This window comes from Chiloscyllium punctatum, chromosome 10 (assembly GCF_047496795.1).
Source record: "Chiloscyllium punctatum isolate Juve2018m chromosome 10, sChiPun1.3, whole genome shotgun sequence".
Lineage (NCBI taxonomy): Eukaryota > Metazoa > Chordata > Chondrichthyes > Orectolobiformes > Hemiscylliidae > Chiloscyllium > Chiloscyllium punctatum.
Window position 1 is genome coordinate 103,524,383 of NC_092748.1, and position 14,847 is coordinate 103,539,229.

At 40.7% G+C, this 14,847-nt stretch overlaps 1 protein-coding gene across 2 annotated transcripts in view; it reads left to right on the top strand.

Moving 5' to 3' along the window:
* The window catches only part of LOC140482415 (contactin-associated protein-like 5), an 878,213-nt gene that overhangs the window by 642,023 nt on the left and 221,343 nt on the right, over positions 1–14,847 (top strand). For both annotated transcript variants that reach the window (XM_072579896.1, XM_072579897.1), the window contains one exon: positions 2,313–2,537. In XM_072579896.1, coding sequence (XP_072435997.1) covers positions 2,313–2,537 — 225 coding nt within the window. The remainder of the gene's footprint in view (positions 1–2,312; positions 2,538–14,847) is intronic.

Below are 14,847 nucleotides of genomic sequence, written 5' to 3' on the forward strand. Positions count from 1 at the left end.
CAACCCTAACAAAATCCTTCAAAAACCTTTTCTGAACCCTTTCAAGTTTCACAACAGCCTTCTTATAGCTCAGAGACCAGAATTGCATGTGGTTTAATCTTTTGTTGCCGTAGTGAAGGGCTTTTGCCCGAAACGTCGATTTCGAAGTTCCTTGGATATTGCCTGAACTGCTGTGTGCTCTTCCAGCACCACTAATCCAGAATCTGGTTTCCAGCATCTGCAGTCATTGTTTTTACCTTTTGTTGCCATAGTCTTACCAGACCACAGGGACTACTCTCTCATTAGAGAGAAGCGGCCAGTGGTGATTTACTCTGAGGTTGAGAAGGAGACCTTCATGGTGACCTCAAACCAGTGATGGAAAGTGAACCCACACTATTAGCGTTACACTGCTCTGCAAGCCAACAATCATGTGACATTCCAATTGTGGCCTAAGTAATGTTCTGTACAGCTGCAACATGACCTCCCAGCTCCTATAACTAAAATAGAAAGCCTTTGCCAGATACTGAGTGGTCAGTTTGGCAGGGTCCCTCGAGGAGGATAAAAAGTACAGGGGGACCTTAAGATAGGAAATCAGGAAAGCCAGTGCATGAGAATGAATTGGTAAGTTGAAAAGAGGATAACACAAAAAGTGTTCATAAATATATAAAGATCTAAACAGTGATTAAGGAAATAATAGAGGCACTGATCAATAAAGGCACGCATACCAAATACCTTCCTCACTACCTTAACTGCCTGTGGTCCACTTTCAACTTTGAACCTGCACTTCAACGTCTCTTTGTTCAGCAGCATTCTCCAAGACCTTACCATTAAGTGTATAAATCCTGCTCTGATTTGCCCTTCCAAAGTGCAGCACCTTACATTACAGCAATGATTTCATACTCCCACATGCCTATCCATGCTCTCACCTCATCCCTCTCAATCCTCAAACTCCTTGCATTAAAATATATTCCAAAAGCCCTTGCTAAAATTATTTATTTCTTATCTAACTTATATAACTTCTGCCTTTCATATTCACTTACTCCCATTTTAACTTCTGGTCACATTTGAGCTTCCCTCCTCTCTGAACAGCTTGCCCAGATCCCACCCACTGCCAGTCTAGTTGAAATCCACCCCAACAACATCAGCAAACCACCCTATGAGGATGTCAGTTCTATTTCTGTTTAGATGTAACTTCAGTGATGTTAGCTGAGTGTTTTTTTTACAATTTCAAAAATATATTTTATTCGTAAGTAATCTTTATATACATTAGTATTCACTAAAGCAATCAGATTCTGCCTACTTTGACATAAATAAAATCAGTCTCCATGGCAATACATGATTAACTTGCTGACCAGTCAGTACCTCGTTATCATGCAGTATATGAGTAACTCCCTTTAACATCTGACATTCTTGAATCTGTCCTGAAAAGTGCAAGACAAAATCTTTGTTTGCTTGCCTCTTTTTGCAACAACATTCAAGATTTTCCATATCAAGCAACTATTTGAATAACATTCCTGATTGAATAATTCTGGGACACATTTGAAGGCAGATTGCATTCTCCAAATTGCACTGAAAATGGAAAACAGGGAAACAAACCAAAGTCCTGAAAGGGTAAACAAAACCTTTTATTTTATTTTCACTTCCATTGAATTTGGTAACTGATCAGTGGATGAATAAATTAAAAATTTAATCAATCACTGTTTTATGTCTCAGGTTCATATTTTTATCTGGTTCACCTACTTTTGCTCAGACATTCTGATGTCATGCTCCAACCTAGAACCTTTCAATTTCTAGAAATGTTATTTCAAACATTTCAAGCTGGAGAGGCTGCTGTCAAATTAGCATCTGCTCAATTGTTGTCACAGTCTCATGTTTATTCCATATTTTACCTGTGCACATGGCAAACATTGTCCATCTTTCTTTTTATCTGCCACTTCAAGAAAGTTGCCTTCAATTTTTGAACCAATACACACTCATGGTGTCTGCAGTTATAGATTACTTCCCTAATAACAAACCTGCATCTGTCCAAAAATGCTTGATTTGAAACACCTTATAAGGCGCACAAACTAAATTAACGTAAAATATTTGATCAGTGTATGAGTTATGCTTAAAGTCCAAAGAGCGTCAATTGTACACACAATGTGTTTTTGATTGATCTAACCTCGTCTAAATTATAATTGTACAAACACAATTTGTTTCTTGTTCATACATTTGATATGTTGTCAGCCTGAGTTGTATTGATTTAGATTTAGATTAGATTTTAGATTTTATTGTCATGTGCTTGAATACATGTGACCTGACAAGATTTTGTGGGGTCTTCTGTTTATTTTCAGAGATTTCTGCACTCTTTGAGCCTGGAACATCACTGATCTACACACTAGACGGATCTTCCACCATTGTCAAGAATTTAAGTGGTCCTTCATCTTTCACATCCTCTGATATCACTCTCTTGAAGGAGAATATTGCATTCAGTTTTCGAACTACACATGCACCTTGTATTCTCCTTTATGTTAGTTCTCTTAATGGGGAATATTTGGCTGTAACTCTGTCGAGAAATGGTAAGTCCGATACACTGATACGCTAATGAATGGTTTGGAACAATGCACTAATGCATTTCAAAAGTGTTTCTCTGCATATGTTGATGAGAGTAAGACTGTATCAAAACTTTACATGTGATCCATTTCTTTTTAAAAGTTAAACACGAGAAAATTGAACTCTAGCTGGCTTTACTTCAGATTTTCTAAGCTGTCCAACCATTGACTTAGTGTGTAATTGCTCTCTAAATTTTAGTGATGAACTATCCAGATTAGAAAGGTCTCTGTCTTACGAAGTCCAAGGAAATATTATCATTTTTTTCTGGTTCAACAGATTGCTTTGTCCTTTTGGCAACTCGCACACTAATATGCTTCTTTTCAACTTGTAAAACTTAACTTCAGTTTGTCTATATTTTCAGTCTTTTTAACTTCATAAAGTTAAACATCACACAATTCCAGGTTATAGTCCAACAGGTTTATTTGAAAGCACTAGCTTTCAAAGCCGTTCCTTCATCAGGTGGTTGTGCCATCACTACTTGTTGAAGGAGCAGCACCCTGAAAGCTTGCACTTCCAGATAAGCCTGTTGGTCTGTAACCTGGTGTTGTGCGATCTTTAACTTTGTCCACGCCATTCCAATACTGGTAGCTCCAAGATATATCTTCATAAAGATTAGTTTCCATGTTATGCCACGGGTTATTATGTAATGTATTTCCATCAATAAGAATATTTTCGCCTAAACAGCAGATATTTATATAAGCCTGCAGAGAATGCAACCTGTAGAAACAATGGTTACTTACTTCAGCTCATGCAATTCAAACTTCTGCATCTGCAGTGAACCAAATCTCTCTAACTACCCAAGGTTTCCTTTGTTTACTTTCCTTTTGTGTAAAATGCCAGGCAGAGCATGTTATCGCAAAATGACCAATAATGTGGGTTTAATTTTCTTTTATTCATTCACTGGCTAGGCCAGCATTTCTTACCCAATGCTAAATTCCTTAAAGGGCAGTTAAGAGTCAACTACATTGCTTAGTTCTGGAGTCACATGTAGGCCAAACTAAATAAGAATGGTGATTTCCTTTCTTAAATAACATCTGTGAACAATGGTTTTTTCTTGACAATCAACAACAGATTCATGATTATCATTAAACTCTTACTTCTAGATTTTTAATGAATCGCAGTCGCACCATCTGACATGGCAGGATTTGAACCCAGGTCCCCAAAGCATTAGCTGTGTCCCTGGCTGAATAGCCCTGTGATAACACCATTAGGCTATCACACCCTACCCCTACCCCTACCCCTACCCCTACCCCCACCCCCACCCCTACCCCCACCCACTTCCCCTACCCCCCACCCCCTACCCCTACCCCCTACCCCTACCTCACCCCTATTGCTGTAGCAATGAACACTTTCTCCTGTTGACTACTTCATTCCCAACCTTCTGTCAATTCGTTTCAAATAGTTTGTTGCTCTTTCTGTGTAGTGGTAGATTTTCAAGTCATATGTACCTGTAGTAATTCAAGAAGAATGACATTTCTGACCCTTACTTTGGTTGACACGAAGACTTGCACCTTGACCACATTTAAATGCCCATATCAGATGCGTTGTAAATTTGTTCACAGCAATAACAGCAATTTGTATTTAAATAGCACCTTTAACATTGTAAGGATATGCCAAGGTGCTTTACAGACTTGGGAGCTATGCACATATGAGTTGGGAGGTCATGTTGCGACCTGTACAGGGCATTGGTTAGGCCACGTTTGGAATTTTGGATGCAATTCTGGACTCCTTTCAATCAGAAGGATATTATGAAACTTGAAAGGGTTCAGAAAAGATTTACAAGGACATTGCCAGGGTTGGAGGATTTGAACTATTAGGAGAGGCGGAACAGGCTCGGGCTGTTTGCCATGGAGTGTGGGAGGCTGAGGGGTAACTTCATAGAGGTTTATGAAATCATGAGGGGCATGGATAGAATAAATATACAAGGTCTTTTCCTGGGGTGGGGGAGTCCAGAACTAGAGGGCATAGGTTAGGGTGAGAGGGGAAAGATATAAAAGGGACCTAAGGGGAACCTTTTCACACAGAGGGTGGTGTGTGTATTTAATAAGCTGCCAGAGAAAATGGTGGAGGCTAGTACAATTGCAACACTTAAAAGGCATCTGGCTGGGTATATGAATAGGAAGGGTTTAGAGGGATATAGGCCACGTGCTGGCAAATGGGACGAGAGTTGAACCAAAGGGTCTGTTTCTATGCTGTACATCTCTGTGACTCTATGGCTCTATGTGAGCCAGACCTGACCCAAGAAATCACTCTTTTCCCCTCATTTTGTTTGCATCTCAAAACAGGCATTAGGAAATGTGACCAAAAGAAAAAGTCATGCAGAGATTTAACACTTCTTACGACTACTGGATGTCACAAGGCACTTTGCAGCCAAAGCATTTTTTGAAGCATGGTCAGTACTGTAGTGCAGGAAATGCAGAAGCCCATTTGTGCACCACAAACTTCCAGAATAGAATAGATCAAAATGGTAATTTACAAGGTTGTTGCCAGGGTTGGAGGGTTTGAGCTATCGGGAGAGGCTGGATAGGCTGGGGCTATTTTCCCTGGAGCATCGGAGGCTGAAGGTTGACCATATCGAGGTTTATAAAATCATGAAGTTCATGGACAGGGTGAACAGTCAAGGTCTTTTCCCTGGGGTAGGGGAGTCCAAACTAGAGGGCATAGGTTCAAGGTGAGAGGGGAATGATTTAAAAGGGACCTGAGGGGCAACATTTTCACACAGAGGGTGGTGCATGTATGGAATGAGCTGCAAGAGGAAGTGGTGGAGGCTGGTACAGTATCAACATTTAAAAGGCATCTGGATGGGTACATGAATAGGAAGGGTTTAGAGAGATATGGGCCAAATGGTACTAGATTAATTTAGGATATCTGATCGGCGTGGGGGAAGTTGAACCAAAGAAGCTGTTTCCTTACTGTACAACTCTACGAGTCTATTGTCGCTTGTATTTATGAAAGTCCAGTGGAAAATGTACAACTTGCCATAATCTGGTGCCATTTTAATGACATGAATTATATAAAGAAATAATTGAGATAACGTTAAGAGAAAGTTCATCTTTTGTTTCCTCCACCGCCATTCGGTTTCTGAAGAATTTGCTTCATTGTCATGGTGATTAAAGAGTAAATGTGGCTAGGACACCGAGGATAACTCCCCTGCTCTTTGAAAACAGCACTGTTTTTATATTCAACAAAGCAGCTCGATGAGGCTATGGTTTAATGTCTAAAGTGGGCATCTCTAACCATGCAGCATTCTCTCAGTATGGAGCAGGTCTTGAATTCAGAGCATTGAGTAAATGATCCTTTCCATAGAATAAATGGCAGATTTATATTATCAGGATGCAGTTTGACCTGAATATTCTCATATGCAGCCTGTGAAATAGAGACCTACGAGGGGAGGTGGGCACTTCTGCAGAAGGTAGCCTGGAATTGAAGGCTCTCTTGGTAAGGCATATAAAAGTAAAAAAATCGCAAGACTGAATGTGAAAAGCCCCACTGGGATAGAAGATAAAGCTCTCTGAGTGAAGTGTTTAGGCTTCCTTAAAGAGAATATGACATAGGAGCAGGAGTAGGCCATTCAGCCCATCGAGTCTGCTCCTCTATTCAATAAAATCATGACTGATCTGATAATCCTCAACTCCATTTTCCTGTGTTTTCCCCATAACCCTTGATTCCCTTACTGATAACTCTAAATGTCTCAGTCTTCAATATATTTAATGTGCTGTTAATAGCCCTCTCTGGTGAAGGATTCCACAGATTCATGATCCTCTGAATAAAACAATTCTACCTCATCTCCATCTTTAGTGTGAAACTCCTTAATCTAGGACTGTGCCCTTTGGTCCTGGACAGTCCCACAAGGGAAAACGACATTTCTACCTTCTCAAATACTTTAAGAATCTTATGAAGGTCATTGGACCCACAATATTAACTCTGATGTCTCTCCACCAGAGTTGTTGAGCTTCTCCAGCAATTTCTGTTGTTGTTTCTCATCTCCAGCATCTGCCGTTCTTTTAGTTTTTATATCCTTTAAGAATCTCATACGTTTCAATATGTTGCCTTTCATTCTTTTATAGTCCAACAAAGAATGAACTTTATATCTGTCCCTCAATGGTCCTTGGAGCTCACTCTCAATGTTCCTGATGCCAACAGCCCCCCCCCAAAAAGGCCCTGATCAACACCTTAAGTGTTTGAATTTCTAGTGGTGTTTCAAACTGTCTGACATACACAGTCTGTCATGGGGAAACTTCACCATTAAGGCACTGTACTCATTTAACCTGGCCACCTAACTCTGTATAATTTTCCTGGCCCTCCAGACTTGCACCCCAGGACTAAGAAAATCTGGCCCAAGATTTCAAGAGGGTTGACCGTTCATCAGTTTCATCAGATTGATTGTTCTATTATAATAAAAGTGAACAGTGCTGAAGAGACTCAACAGGCCTGTCAGCATTTATGGAGTGGAATGTACAGAGTTAATGTTTTGAGTTCATCATGACTGTTCTTAGTCTGCTTTCGGACAGAGACATGGAATCCCTGCAGTGTGGAAGCATGCCATTCAGCCCTTCAATTTTATATCACCTTGACAAAGAGAATCCCATTCAGACCCACTCCCCTACCCTTGCCCTCTAACCCTACATTTCCAGTGTCCAATTTACATACCTTGCACATCCCTGGACACTATGGGCAATTTCGCATGGGCAATCCACCCTAACCTGCATATCTTTGGACAGTGGGAGAAAACTTGAGCACCTGGAGGGAACTCACACAGACTAAAGTGCAAGCTCCACACAGACAGTCACCTGAGGGTGACATTGATCCTGGATACCTGGTGCTGTGAGGCAGCAGTGCTAGCTATCCTGCTGCCCTAAAAAGTGAAGTTCAATCTTAATTACAGATGGAAGTAATTATTGCGAAGAGATACTTCTTGTACACTTATTAGTGAGTTTATGTTGGAATGTAAACCATATTATCACCTAATTACAGGCTAACTAGCTTTATATTCATCGTGGACATAATGCTTGCAGTCATTCAAGGCAATAAATATTTAAAGAATGCTGCTATCATAGAGTATAATCAACATGACTTTAGAGTTGGCAAATCATGCTTACAAATCCACCGGAATTCTTTGACGAGATAATTAAGCCACTTCAGGTATGTAATTAAATAGATGCAGTTCACTTGGAACTTCAATAAAGCCTTTCATGCAAGACCAGGGGGGGACTGTCCTTGACTAATTCACGTCCTGCTGAATTGGATTCAGGGCAAGCTCAGCATTTGAAGTGAGATTGTTGTGATTAATACAGATTGCTCTGCCAAGGAGAGAATAACAACTGACAATGTTTCGTGGGCATAATTTGCATCATATTAGCAAAGCTTTTGAATGCAACAAAACATAGGGACAGATTTTAAACTGGCAGCCATTCAGGTTGTGATTGAATATCTTGACTGCTCCTCCCTGTTAGCAAGGGAGGGGAAGAGGATGGCTGGTGGTGCTGTTCAGTCCAAACAGATACCTTACTGATATTTTGCTGATGAGCCATACAGGAATAAAGCAGGCACCCTGTTCATTATCATACCTGTCAAGGAACTGTCCAGTATTGCAGGAACGTCTGTTTGAGGAGCAAGAAGTGGAGTGAGAGCCAAGTGTAATAAATGCTCATGAATTACCCAGATGAGTTTGAGGCTTAATCGTAAAGAGATGTCTAAGTTTATTGTAATCTAAGGAAGAGTCTGTAGAGGAACTGTATACAGGTTAAATGAGTGAGTAAAAAACTTGACAGATGGAATATAATGTGGAAAAAGGCATTTCAGCAATAAAATTAGAGGAGCTGAATATTATTTATGTGGTGAAAGCTACTGTGACAGAGGGATTTTGGAGCCCTCATGAATAAATCACAAAAAAAGCTAGCATAAAAATTCAGCAGAGAATAGGGGAGGCAAATGAATGTTTTGAATTCTCAAAACAGAGAATTTTTGTGAAACTGTAGAATAACTAAGTTTATGTTGCTAGATTGAAGAAAATGCAGATTCTTGCCAACTTGTTAAGTGAGAAGTTCTTACTCTGTACATGGTGGGATGATCTTATCCTGAGTGACACATTTTAAAAAGGCTAACACAATTCATTCATACTATTACATTTTAAAATGGGTATAACACATATAATTTGCCGATGAGTTTTCTTTCAATTAAAAGCAGACCTACATATAGCCCCTTTCATATCCATCAGATATCTTAAAGAACTTCACAACCAATGAAGTATTTTGAAATTTAGAAACTATTACGTTGTGAGAAGTGCAGCAGCCAATCTGCACACAGCAAACTCTCACAAATAGAATTGTGACAACGACCAGGAGAACTGCTTTTGTAATGTTAATTGGGGGATAGATAATGGCCGGATAACACCCTTCTTCATCTTCAAATTGTCACAGCTGCCTGAACGGGGTGGGGGGGATTTAACCCACCCCCCCCCCCCCCCCCACTTAACTTTCCATCCTGGAGGCTCCCTGCCTCCATTCCCGATGAAGGGCCCGAAACATCGATTTTCCTGCCCCTCGGATGCTGTCTGACCTGCTGTGCTTTTCCAGCACCACTCTAATCTAAACTCTGGTTTCCAGCATCTACAGTCCTCACTTTTGCCAAGGGGGATTTAACACTTCATCCAATAGACAGCATCTCAAGGAGGGTAGCATTCCTTCAGTACTGCACTGACATCTGAGCATATATTTTTGGAATACAAATTGCCCTGCAGCCTTTAGACTCAGAACCAAGAGTGATGTGCACTGAACAACTGCTGGCATCAAACATACACATTAAGTGAACATAGTAGGGTCAATTTTGTGAATGACACAAATGTAAGGTAAGTGGCGAGGATGACCCGAAGAGTTTGTAGAGGAACTGTATACAGGTTAAGTGAGTGAGCAAAAACCTGACAGATGGAATATAATGTGGAAAAATGCATTTCAGCAGTAAGATTAAAGGAGCTGAATATTATTTATGTGATGAAAGCTATTGCTACAAAGGGATTTTGAAGATCTCATGAATAAATCACAAAATAAGCTAGCATAAAAAATTAGCAGAGAATAGGGAAGGTAAATGAATGTTTTGAATTCTCAAAACAGAGAATTCGTGCTAAACTATACAAGAATCTGAACATCAAGAAGCAAAGAACTTAGGATGCCAGGAACAGAATCAAAAATAGCTGGAGAAACTTAGCAGGTCTGGCAGCATCTGTGGAGACAGAGAGTGGAGTCAATGTTTTAGGTTCAGCGACCCTTCTTATGGTCTTACAATCTTAATTATAGTCCAGCTACCCAGTAGGATAGAACTTCCAGCATGATACATTCCAGCCAACCAAGTAGTCGGCTTCTTTTCCCAGATATTCCATGAGGAATTTTCCAGTCCATGGGCAGATTTTGCATGCACCGCATTGATTTTGTGCATATCCTGCTAGAGCTTTGGGAGCAGACTTATTGGAATTCCCCTGATATGCTCCACACAGAAGCACAATCTGGACACTTGCTGACTGTACATTCTGTACACTGCAACAAAGAAGGAAAGCTGCAATATTTGTTGTTGCAAATATCAATAATCACTTCAAAACTTTAGAATGGCAGTGGCAACATCATATGCTTGAAAATGCTTCAAATGGAAGTTTTGCTGCAGTAAAGGCAGGAAACAATTAAACTTCAATCAGAAAATTAAAGCTTCAAGATCCACCAGAGACCTGAATGTGTAACCGAGTTTACCACTTAGATAATGTACAAAGGATGGGCTGCACTCTCAGTAGTGCACTTTATCAACTCTTAGCAGGACTTATACACTTAATGATAAGGTTCTGGGGTGTGTTGCTGAAAAAAGAGACGTTGGAGTGCTGGTTCATAGCTCCTTGAAAGTGGAGTCGCAGGAAGATAGAATAGTGAAGAAGGTGTTTGATATGCTCTCCTTTATTGGTCAGAGTATTGAGTACAGGAGTTGGGAGGTCATATTGTGGCTGGACAGGACATTGGTTAGGCCACTGTTGGAATATTGCATGCAATTCCGGTCTCCTTTCTATTGGAAAGATGTTGTGAAACTTGAAAGGGTTCAAAAAGTATTTACAAGGATGTTGCCAGAGTTGGAGGATTTGAGCTTTAGGGAGAGGCTAAACAGGCTGGGGCTGTTTTCCCTGGAGCATCGGAGGCTGTGGGGTGACCTTATAGAGGTTTACAAAATTATGAGGGGCATGGATAGGGTAAATAGGCAAAGTCTTTTCCCTTGGGTGGGGGAGTCCAGAACTAGAGGGCATAGGTTTAGGGTGAGAGGGCAAAGATATAAAAGAGACCTAAGGGGCAACTTTTTCACGCAGAGGGTGGTACGTGTATGGAATGAGCTGCCAGAGGAAGTGGTGGAGGCTGGTACAATTGCATGAGGGATTTTCCAGTCCATTGGCAGATTTTGCATGTGCTGCATTGATTTTGTGCTTATCATGCTAGAACTTTGGGAGCAGACTTATTGGAATTCTGCTGATTTGCATTTGGATGGGTACATGAATAGGAAGGGTTTGGAGGGATATGGGCCAGGTGCTGGCAGGTGGGACTAGATTGGGTTGGGATATCTGGTTGGCATGGACAGGTTGGACCAAAGGGTCTGTTTCCATGCTGTACATCTCAATGACTCTATGACTATAAACAAACCTGGATTATCAGGGTGAATAAAGATGATATGAATTGAAGATGTATAGGGGAGATTTTGTGGTGGCTTGGCTTGTAATTATCTCTCATACCAGATTATTTGGTCTTTTATCACATCTCCAGTTATGGGATTTAGCTATACTCAAATTGTGTGCTGTATTTTCCCATAATATACCCGTTGCCAGTGACTAAATTGTGAAGTTTTTGGGATCGTCTGTGTATATAAACGCTATAAGTTCTCTCTTTCTCTGACCTCTGTGTTGCATCTTATATCTAATTAGGTTGTGAGAACAGAGCGCAGTCTCCAGGACAAAGCAGCCTGCTGATTGGCACCACATCCACACTCTCCAGTAGCAGCAGCACAAGTTCACCAAGGCTCCTTAGACAGAACCTTTCAAGCTCATGATTACTACCACCCAAAAAGATAAAGGCAGTAGTCACATAGGGATACCACCATCTAAAAGTCGCCTTCCAACAGCCTGGATTCAGATTTGGAAACGTATCACCATTCTTTCAGTGTCACTAGTTCAAAAACACTGAAATCTCTCACCAATCATATTGTGATCTAACTATGTCAAATGAACTGCAGCAGTTCACCACCATTTCCTCAAGTGCAACTAGGAATCGGCAGTAATGTTGGCCTGGCCAGCCTACATCCCATGAATGAGTACACAAGAAAGTTGGATCAGCCACGAGCTCTACTATATTCAGCTTAACATCTCACAAAGCAAAAACATGTGATCCAGAGAAGTTTAGATCCACCAGTTGCCTGTGTAGTTGTATGAGATGAAAATCTGTCAATGTGTGGAGATAGCAGTTGCTATGAGTTGGGTGGTTAGACGTCAGATTACCTTTGATACCAGATCTTTAAAGAGAGACATCAGGGAACAAAGGATGATTGTAAAATTGTAACACTGTTCCACAAATTGCAATTGATGAGAAATTAATTGTTAACTTTAGAATTGACAATGATAAACTTCTGTTAGCTGAATATATTTTGGGACCATGGACCAGTTATGGATTTAGCTGCAATGTTATTGAATAGCCATACAGAATTGAAAGGCTAAATGGTCCACTCCTGTTTCTATATTCTCATAAATGTTCCTCTTTAGACAGCTGTTTGATTCTTCCCATTCATTACGCTAATGTTCAGCTATTCCATTCAGATAGGTAAAAACAATGACTGCAGATGCTGGAAACCAGATTCTGGATTAATGGTGCTGGAAGAGCACAGCAGTTCAGGCAGCATCCAAGGAGCTTCGAAATCGACGTTTCGGGCAAAAGCCCTTCATCAGGAATCTTTTGCCCGAAACGTCGATTTCGAAGCTCCTTGGATGCTGCCTGAACTGCTGTGCTCTTCCAGCACCACTAATCCATATTCCATTCAGATGCCTTGTGCATGGGCAAACTACACAACGGTAACATTAGATACTTTTATTAGACTGAACTGGAGTAGGCAAGTAATATTTTGATGGTGTTTCCATGGAGAAAATACATTGGTGCAGTTTTATAAGCCAAATAAACTTGTTCTTCAAGTTTAGGAATGAATGGGTCATTTGCTGAGTGGCAGCCATTGATTAATGGGTTGCTGCAGTGTTCAATGCTTCGACCCCAGATATTCACAATATACATGAATGATTTACATGAGGGTACTCCATGTAACGTCTCCAAGTTTGCAAATGATAGAAAACTGGGTGTAACAGTTAACTGAGCAGAGGATGCAGAGATGCTTCACTGTGATTTGAACAAGTTAAATCAGTGGGAAAATACATGGCAGAAGATGTACAATGTGGATAAATATGAAGTTATCCACCTTGTAGCAAAAACAGGAAGGCAGATTAATAAAAGAATTGTGATAGGTTGGGAAAGGGAAAGGTCCAATGAAACCTGGGTTTCCTTATTCACAGCCGCTTAAAGTAAAAATTCAAGTGCAGCAGGTGATGAAAGATGCAAAAGGTATGTTGGCTTTCATAGCAAGAGGGCTGTAGTTGTATAGGCTCTAGGTAACACCATACCTCATGTATTTTGTACAGTTTTGGTCTCCTTATCTAAGGAAGGGTGTTCTGACTATGGAGAGAGTATAATAAAGGTTTATCAGACTGATTCTTGGAATGACAGGACTGACAGATGAAGAGAGATTGGATTGGTTAGGACAATATTCACTGGAATTTGGAATGAATAAAAGATTTCATCGAGATGCACATAATTTTAACAGGACTAGACAGAGTAAATGCAGGAGGGTACCCCTGCAGATAGGGAATCCAGACCAGGGGAGTCACAGACTAAGGACGTGGGCTATTTAGGACTGAGACGAGGAGAAATTTCTTCACTGAGATAATGGTGAAACCATGGAATTCTCTGCCACAGAAAGCAGTTGAGGCCAAAACATTGAATGGATCCAAGTATGACCTGAGGTCTAAAGGGATCAAAGAATAGGGGGAGAAAGCAGGAACAGGGTGCTGAGTTGAATGATCAGCTGTGATCTTAGTGAATGGCAGAGCAGGCTCAAAGGGCTGAATGACTGACTCCTGCTCCAAATTTCTATGTTTCTATGTTCTGTCACACAAAGTTATGACTTAAGTGCAGCCCAGTGACTCATAATGTTCTAAATCCCAATGAATGTTGTTTGAGAGAAAAAGCTTGACTGAAGTTGTCTCATGTCTGCAATCTTTAAGAGGTGTCTTAAACCATAGCTTTTGTATGCAGCATATTTACTTGAGGTCTTCTATTTTTCTCTCATTTTGAAATATTGAATTGAATTGAGTTGAATTGAATTTATTGTCATGTGTACCGAGGCACAATGAAAAGCTTTGTCTTGGGAGCAATACAGGCAAATCACAGAGTTAAGTTGCATAGGTAAATAAATAATAGGTAAACAGCGGCAAAAACAAAAACACAGGTATAGGCGAATGCTAAGAGTTTGTGAGTCCATTCAGTATTCAGTAGAGTAGAAGCTGTTATGAAACCAGCTGGAGCATGTGTTCAGGCTTCTGTACCTTCTCCCTGATGGTAGAGGTTGTAGAAAAACATTGCCAGGGCAGGATGGATCTTTGAGAATGCTGGCAGCCTTTCCTCGACAGCGGGCCTGGTAGATTGGTTCTATAGGTGGGATGTTGGCTTTTGTGACTGTCCAGGCCACATTCACCATTCTTTGTAACTGTCTCTGATCTTGAGTGATTCAGTTGCCACACCAGGTAGTGATACATCCAGATAGAATACTCTCAATGGCGCACCTATAAAAGTTGGCAAGGGTATTCACCATCATGCCAAATTTCCTCAGCTACCTGAGGAAGAAGAGATGTTGTTGGGCTTTTGTAACCAGTGCGTCCACATGAAGAGTCCAAGAAAGCTTGTTGTGGATGACCACTCCCAGGAGCTTGACACTCTCCACTTGTTCCACTTCTGTGCTGCTAATGTGTAGAGGGACATGGGTAACATCCTGCCGAAAGTCACTAATGAGTTCCTTAGTTTTGCCAGCATTGAGAGCTAGGTTGTTCTCAGTGCACCATTTTTCCAGGTCTTCCACTTCCCATCTGTAGTCTGTTTCATTGCCATCTGAGATTCGACCGACTATGGTGGTGTCATCAGCAAATTTGTAGTTGGCATTAGTCTGGTA